The 8,722-nt window shown below is 36.5% G+C and overlaps 1 protein-coding gene across 1 annotated transcript; it reads right to left on the reverse strand.

Annotated features, from left to right (window-relative positions):
- Positions 1–442: 442 nt before the first annotated feature.
- Positions 443–8,242, reverse strand: FGG (fibrinogen gamma chain). Its single transcript, XM_039347002.1, has 9 exons — positions 8,065–8,242; positions 7,917–7,961; positions 7,453–7,636; positions 7,261–7,354; positions 6,151–6,281; positions 3,505–3,638; positions 3,087–3,271; positions 2,157–2,434; positions 443–1,384 (listed from the first exon to the last, which is right to left on the reverse strand). The coding sequence occupies exons 1-9, from the start codon at positions 8,125–8,127 to the stop codon at positions 1,188–1,190; spliced, it is 1,311 nt and encodes a 436-aa protein (XP_039202936.1). The 5' UTR covers positions 8,128–8,242; the 3' UTR covers positions 443–1,187.
- Positions 8,243–8,722: the final 480 nt, after the last annotated feature.

Genomic DNA, 8,722 nt, shown 5'->3' on the forward strand with positions numbered 1-8,722 from the left:
CCTGCGTGCCTTTGCTCGTTGTTGGAGCTTTGGCTGAAACTAAATAGTGTTCCTGGAAAGATGTGTCATCATCATTTGCCATTATTGCGAGGACTTAACAGATATATAGTACAGTTCTGCATTGTGTAGGAGATTTACTCGCACATGGAAATCACAATATCATACTTGTAAATACTGTGAGACAATGCAGAAAACATCAGGATTCAGATTTTTGACCTGCCAACTACTACACTAATCAGCTATTCAGTTTTTCAAAACTTAAAGTAAAGTCTACACAACTGTACACGCATATATTTATGCAATGTGTGCAAAAAATAGATAATGAATGTCTTTTATTCTAGAGACAGAGAAAATTACAGGCTGAATTGAGTTTAGCTTCATTTCCATCTTATTTTTTAAAAGCATCTCTAACTTGCAATAAAAATGAAAACAAACACTTGCATTTTTTTTTCCTGAGAAAAATATTGGGTTTTTAATATCTATAAATAGGATCCCATGAAGATCTTTATCTGTGTATCTGACATCCTCAGCAAACAGTAACCACATTCCTAATTTAAATCTCTTTGTGTTTATAAGAAGTTACACTTAATGAAGCCAGATTATCAGTAGAATTCATTTTCCTCATGATTTGACTGGACAAGACAAAGGTATTATAGGTTTAAATGGCTAGGTGCAAATTTTTGTCTAAGTCATAAACTAGTTTATTTGGCTTTGGCTCTTGTGCGCTTAACTGTTCTAGTTTATTAACCATAATTTATAGCATACATCCAGCCAATTGCTGTTGGACATGACTAAACATGCTGTGGGTTTGCTCATTGTGGGAACCAAACAATGATAGCAGTGAGATTTAAATTAGTCACGACATACATAAAGGCTATTGATTTAAATTGATGCCCTCTAAATATGACAAAGTTTGAAACCAATCTCATTAATTTATAGCATCTGCTTTTAAAGCCAATTAAAGTAGTGGACACCACCAGAACTTACATGATTAATGTCATATATATGTTTATCAGAAAATTTAAGATGATCTTTTTTCTTAAAAAAATGCCTTTTATCATGAATCTGCAGTTTATTGTAAACAATATGTTCAAAGTTCAACAGCTCTGACATTTTTACATAGGATATAAGAACAAAAAGTATTTATGTTCATTGTTGCCTTTACATAGGCAATTGTTTTCATCTTTCTAAATGTCTCCACGGTGTGAGAGTTCAACATCTTTTACTCCTCCACTTTGCTGCCCTGTTACAATTGTAAGTCTGCTGAAAGGAATTATTTTCATAATTGTTTTCTTCATGGAATACCATTGATTATGCCAAGTTGCCCAGGTAATGCCATTGTCATTGCCACTTGGACCAACATCTTTCTCACTATAAACACCTCCTACAATGTGAAAAAAAGTAAAACATAATTGATCCAAGAAATACTTTTACATAGCTTTGAGATACAAAGATAAGTAGTAATTTTAAGACCATGCTAGGTGAGCATTATGTAATTTCATTTACTCTGTTATTAAGTACAACATGAATGGTATCAAACTGCTATAGACATTGTGTTTCTTTTAACATTTCTGCATGAATTATGATCGAAAGTTGGAATTTGCTATGTGCTGGCTACCAGTTTGGCTGGTTTCCAAAAAAAGAAAAGAAAAAAAGGACTGCATCAGTTCATGAAAGTCACAAGGAGCAATGGCTATTAACCTTGATGTCAATGTGACTGTCCCTGAGAGACAGGGTCCAAACCAGCAAAGACATATTCAATCTGCTCCTTATGTTTTTATGCTTATTTAGAAGTTCCGTAGGATTAAATCAGATTGATCTTTTAATGGGTATGTTTAATTTAGGTCTAATAAGCAAGAAATTTATGTTGCAGACATTTAGCTCTCTTTTTTAAAAAGGGGAAGGAGGACTTGAACTAAAACCTACTTAAAATACTTGATATGGAAGATATCAAAAGACATTGTTAAACTAAACTCCACTTTTCCTCCTTAATGATATTTTGTGGAAAAAGACAAAAATGCTATGAAGAAAGGCTACATGTTAGTGTTATCTGTACCACCTCAGTAAAAAACTACTGGGAAAGACAGAAAGCAGGTGTATGGGAAATGTTTCATTCAGAGATCGCATTGTGCATGTGGGAAACTTCCAAATGTTACCTTGATAATATTTGCCATTCAGATGGGCAGCGTGACATTTGTTCATCCACCATCCAGATCCATCTTGTTCAGCGCAGTTGCCTTCATATTTATCATTATCATTGTCATGCGTGCTAAACTGCATGCCGTTGTGAGAAGTAAAAAATTTGTCACTCGGATCATTTCCAAAATCAAACCCATCAAAGGCATCCCCAGCTTCACCCCCAACAAAGAAGGCATAGGTCAAACGGTATTTGTCAGCTTCATTTCCCAACTTGAAATGGGCATAATCTGCATACCTGTGGGGGGGGGGGAGAAGAAAAGAAAATCACTATTAACTTCTTGTGGCCTTTTATTTCTTGGGCATTCAGTTGCATGACCTGATGCAAATATTTCAAGGGTTTGCACTCGTTCCTGAAAAATTAATTTCAGGAGTTATACAAATACACAGGATATACATAGACAAGCAAATAATGGGAAAAAAATGATCATCCTTGCTGCAGACACTGCTGAAACAACTATTTATTTGAAACTGCTGAAGCAAACTAACCCTAGGTCAGAGGTCTCCAACCTTTTGGGCACCAGGGACGGGTTACGTGGAAAGAGTTTTTTTTCGTGGACCGGAGGGTATGTGTTTTTGTGTGCTGCCTGCATCCTGTGGATGGAGCTTTCTTGTTTGTGCGGACTGGTTGCTAGCATGCCGTGGCCCTGTACTGGCCCACGGACCAGGGGTTAGGGACCCCTGCCCTAGGTAATATTATAAGGCTAAAAGCAATTCAAGCTCCACTAATTTGAATGGATTTGAAATATGTTTAGCTTGAAGAAGCATTATAAGTTGCAGTGATCTTATCGTACCACTACCTGTAAAAGTGCAGGCAGCTAAACTAGCCATTTTTTGCCGATCACCGTTAACGTTAGCTATGAACCTTGAGCTGATAACGAAATCTATACCTTTTTTGGTTAGACCAATCTTCCATCTCTACTCTCAAGGCATATGGAACTGTAGTCTGCGTAGTTATTAAATGAATCTTCTCATTTCCCAACCAGAATTCTGTATTGTCATTTGGTGACAGATGTCCAAATCCTTCCTTATATTGAATCCAGTTTTTGTTAAAGTCTTCACTGCCATCAAGCCTCTATAAATAAAACAGAAGATGGAGAGAGATTATATAGGTCAGTGTTTCCCAAACTTGACAATTTTAAGGCATGTGGACTTCAACTCGCAGAATTCCACAGCCAGCAATGCTGGCTGTGGAATTCTGGGAGTTGAAGTCCACATGCCTTAAAATTGTCAAGTTTGGGAAACACTGATATAGGTTATTAGACCCGGTGCTCCTTTGTTGTAATTTCTTTTCTGTGATATACTTACTCTTTGTAAAACTGTCCACCCGTTGCCCAGAGTGTCAATTTCACAGTACACCAGGAACTGTTGATTGGCTTTCAAGGGTTTTATGAAGTACAGCCCACTCTGCCGGGCACCTTTATTAGCAATGTCTTGACAATCTATTATTAACATGTAAGAGAGAAGTGTCTAGTAAAAACTGCAATCCACCATATTCATTGTTAATTAATAAAAACCTTCTTTATTTTAAATGATAGTTTAGCTCAAAACAATGGGAACCAATCTTTGCCTTAGCATACTGAATAAAGGAAGGAACTATAACTTGGTTTATTTCCAAACCTTAGTACAGTGTTTCTCAACCTTGACAATTTTAAGGCATGTGGACTTCAACTCCCAGAATTCCACAGCCAGCATTGCTGGCTGTGGAATTCTGGGAGTTGAAGTCCACATGCCTTAAAATTGTCAAGGTTGAGAAACACTGCCTTAGTATATTATGGAAATAGCAACTGTCTTTGTGATTAAGCGTGTTATGTGAAACTAGCCAATATAGATGAAGAAGGCCTGATGGCTAATATGTTTAGAACATGTCTGCAAATGTTTCCATTAGTCCTCATGGCTATGACTTCTCTAGGAAGCCCATTCAAGAATTATTGGTGGTCCTACACAAAAGCTGATATGGGAATAAGTAAAGCAACGTGAGCAGAATTATAAAGTATATTTTTTTGTTTGATACTTCATTATTATAAAACTAGTTTCTATTTTGTTTCAACAGATATGAACATAGATCTGTTTTTGAACTTTAATATTTCGTCTGAAAGTGGCACCTCATTGATCTTCACAGCAAACTTACAAAACTGGAGCTAGAAAAAAGTGTCCTAGCCTAGGCTATTGTCTAAGATATTTTTTTAAAAAAGCATTAACAAATATTTGTGAGGCACAAAAGATCAGGTCCACATGTGAAGGTCTAATTAAACTGATTTAATGCTATTCATGCCTATACACATGAATATTCTCAACTGACAATTAACATCTACTAGGACAGTGGTGGCGAACCTATGGCATGGGTGCCAGAGGCAGCATTCGGAGACCTCTCTGTGGGCACATGTGCCATTGCCCCAGCCTTGCCTCCCCCCACGACCCCCTCCAACAGCCCCCCTGAAGGAGAGTCACCCCTGAGCGTGGCCCACACAGAGCAGCGCAGCCAGGGACATGGCAGGCAGGCAGCATAGACAAGACTCTGCCCTCACACCCCATCATGCACAGTTGATGTTGCAGGGTGTGGGCAGAGGGCGTGACCGCCATAGCGCTGCTGGGCTGCCTAGGTGATCTGCGGCGGGCCCTGGAGGCAGTGAGTGGTCCTGCGGGCAGGTGGGGCAGGGGATGGGGGTGGAGCGGGGGCAGGGCAGGGGGTAGAGTGGGGGTGGGGCCAGTTTTGGGGTACTCAGTCTCTAAAAGGTTCTCCATCACTGTACTAGGAGTTAGATAGGGTCAATAGAATTGGGTGTGTGTGTGTTGAACATAGTTCACCTATGGTTATGTAGAGATTCTAGGCTGATTTCTCTTGTAACTCCACTCTAGGTTCTGCCACTCTTCCCCTACTTACTTACTTATTCACTTACTTATTTGCTTACTTATTTATCCAGTTTCTATAGCCATCCATCTCAACCAATGACCAGTAGCAATGGTATGCTTCCTATCTTTACCCTTAAGGGTTATGTAAACAATTATCTTCTGTTAACTGCTCATCTGCTATTGATGAGAATCCATGGGGGGGGGGGAAAGGGCCAACTTCTTTTGGCCTTAATCAGCCTTTGAGTGACATGTTGGAAGTCATGCTTAATAATTAAGAAATTGGTGCTTCCAGGACCAGGACGTGAGTAGTTCAAAGGCAATAATCAGTGCTTTTATTTCATTTACATGTAATTAATTTGAAATTAAATGAGCTAAATACAATTAATATTTCTTCCGTTTACAACTTATTACAACCTAGAGGAAACATTTAGTGGAACATAATATGATACGTGTGCAGTCATGATAAACTACATTTCTACATAGAATATTTGCATTATCCTTATACCAACATACTTTTCACAACATTTGAAGCCACAGTTAAAATGCTTTTGCATACACAGTTTCTTAGTGGCTTATTTGTGGATTACTTCCATTTGACAATAATTTTAAATACCATTAATTTAACATAATACATCAGATCATAATATCCAAAATTCTAGTTCTAAAGATATTTGACTATTAAAATGAAGAATGTAACTAATACCAAATGAATTGTTCTATTAATAAGCATGCTTGGAATTGAGGTCAAAAGATAATTATAGTAGTAACATCTACAGCTTAAATCTGTTAATATCCACGGAAATCAACTTCTGTCACTTTAAAAATAAATAAAGCACCTTTCAAATTTGTTCTGTTAAGATTTTGTCTTTATGTCTAATTGCTGTTAATTTAATATTTTCTCAAAAAATAAATTTAACCTAAAACAGATAAATCAACAAATTATTTCTGTTAATTTATAATATGTTAAAGAAATGCTTTTAAAAATCCATTGCAGATTAGATTATAATGAATATGTATCAAAATGTACTTTTGGCTTGGTAAACAGTTCTTCAGAGAAAAACGGATAGAATTTAGTGTTAGTAAACAGCTTGTTACTCTTACCTCTTCCAGTTAATTCTTGTATCTGAACAGTGTCCCTACATGGCTGTTGACATTGTGCTTCGAGCTGAGCAGTTTTCTGCTTTAGTAACTGAATCTTGTTATTGTTTGATATCAATATGTTTGTCAATTGCCTGGAGTTTAAAAAGTATAATTTAGATTTATCATAGGAACACTTGAAACTGACATATGATGGTCTTTCCTTCTATGAAAGAAAGCAGTGAGGAATGAAAGAAATAGAAGGGAAAATATGAATATGCATTGCCCTATATCATCTATCCACTGAATTTACAGATTGAGGTGGGATTCTAAAATAATCCTTGCCTCTTTATGTATTCATTGTTTAACCAGAGAATTCCGAAGGGGACTAACAGTGTGGAGATCAGCTCCTGTATATATGCTTACATGAGGCACTCTACCAGGCCCAGTAGTTATAATGAAAAAATGGAAATATAAAGATATAATTCAAACTAAGGAAATTAGAAAGGCTCTAAAATGAATAAATTATTCTCTCTTATAGCTTGAAAATTATTAAAAATTGGTAACTATAACTTTAAGAGGTCCCAACCATTGTAGCCAACAAAGGAAAATATTGGGAGCTAAAATTCAACATATCTGGAGAATGCCAAGTTTGTTCCTTCCTTACCCCAAAGGATTGCTACATGGATAAGGCGTGCTAGATAAGTAAGTCATGTATATAGTGTGATAACAAACAGATATTCTCTCAGCATTTTTACTATTCTTTATCCTTTGTAAAATATAAAGGTTATTTTAAAAGTAAGTAATTCTGCTTTAGTTAAAATACAAAGCAAACTCTGTGCTTCTTTTAGATGAACAAGAACTGTCTGATGTAGTCTGGCTCTATTCATATTTACCTCTCCAATTAAGTACATACTGTAGTATAAACTACAATATAAACAGTTTAACTTTCCCTGATGCCTGAATTTAAAGTAGGCAACTAATATGACATGGAAAATGTGAAGAATTTGCTTTTTACACATCAGCTTTTTACACATCAGCAGAAATTCTGTTGGAATAATAGATGGAAACCCTTTAATTATATTCACACAATGTTTTTGCATTCTCAGCACTGAAAAAAATAATTAAACCTACTGTACTGTATTTTCATGGCCCACAATGATGTTTTCATATCTAATAATTTCATCAATGATTTGTCTGGACTTCTGTGTATAACCTGGAATTACATCTGTAAAAAAAAAAAAGCAGAGGATGCATAAAACATTAAGGATACCAAACTAAATAATTGAGATAGTAAAACTCTTTATGGTAGCCTTTGATTCTCACTTGACTGAGCTGCTGGCTGTGAGACATGCACTTGTCGGATATGGCGTATCAAATTGTCAGTTACTCCTGAAGAATTAGAAATGTCCCCCAACAATTGTTCAAGGATCTGCAGATCTCGATCAACATCCGAATTATATCTAGTTATGAAATCTGCAATGCCGCATGTTGTAGGACAAAAGTTGCCCTAAAGGGAAAGAGAATTTTTTTAAAATCTTATTAACTAACAAGAAATGTTTTATAGCTTGACAGTAGAGTTTTGTGGTACAATAAAATGATTTTCAATAAATAAAAGTCTAAACACAGGAGAAATGAAAACAAGATGAATAATACGCCTATAGTGGATTGTCAGTTGTTAGTCTAAAAAGAATCATGTATTTTATTAAGAACTTCATGTTTACAGCTAACAATCTATAATAACCACCTCATTAGAAAGGACTGCAAAAATAACACAGATATTGACTTACGAATCGTTCATCCAAGATACAGCAGTTTTCACGTGTGGCAAATTGCTGAATAAAAGAAAAAACAACAACAACATGGCATTTCAGTGATTACGATATTTTGGTGACTACATATTTTACATAGACCCATACCCTGCCCAGCTAAACTTACTGCAGTACAAGTTGAAAAGAAGAAAAATAGAAGAGGCAGCCACTTTTTAAATTTTGTCAGCATTGTGTCTGTTGCTTCCAGAACCGCCAAACACAGGAGAGGTAGTGCTTAACCAGTGTGAGTTTGTAGACTTCAGAGAACTGAACTTATTCTCTAAACTGTGCAGGGGCAGCTTAAGAGATCATGTGGCGTTTAGTGGGTGAAAATAGGTGGGGCTGAGACACAAGGAGGACAGCCTCTTCCGGGCCCTAGTGGGAGTGTTTCCCGAATTTGCTGGCACCCATTCATTGCATTTTTAACACTAGACGTTTCTCACTTACCTCTGCCAGAAAAACCTATGGAAGGATAACTTGCCCTATGAAGCAATTTCTTCCAGTAATCATTTGCAATAAGGCTGACTTGCTTGTTTGAAGGACCTGAATGCAAAAGATAACAAACATGTCAAGAGTAGCTGGCTCTCACAATTTCCACCCTGTTCTTAGGGGAAAAGCTAAATTTTGGTAAACATGACTCATCTGAAAAAAAAAAAAAACCAACTTCAAGCCATAGCAATATTAAAAGTTTCTGAGTGCAACACAAGAAAGCAGTTTTGTTAATTAGGAGTGAAAGAAAAATAGCTCTTTTCTTCTTCTACATTGCCTCTAACTTCTTCTAGCTC

The sequence above is a fragment of the Crotalus tigris genome, unplaced genomic scaffold (assembly GCF_016545835.1).
Source record: "Crotalus tigris isolate CLP2741 ecotype Arizona unplaced genomic scaffold, ASM1654583v1 scf7180000018043.2394770, whole genome shotgun sequence".
Lineage (NCBI taxonomy): Eukaryota > Metazoa > Chordata > Lepidosauria > Squamata > Viperidae > Crotalus > Crotalus tigris.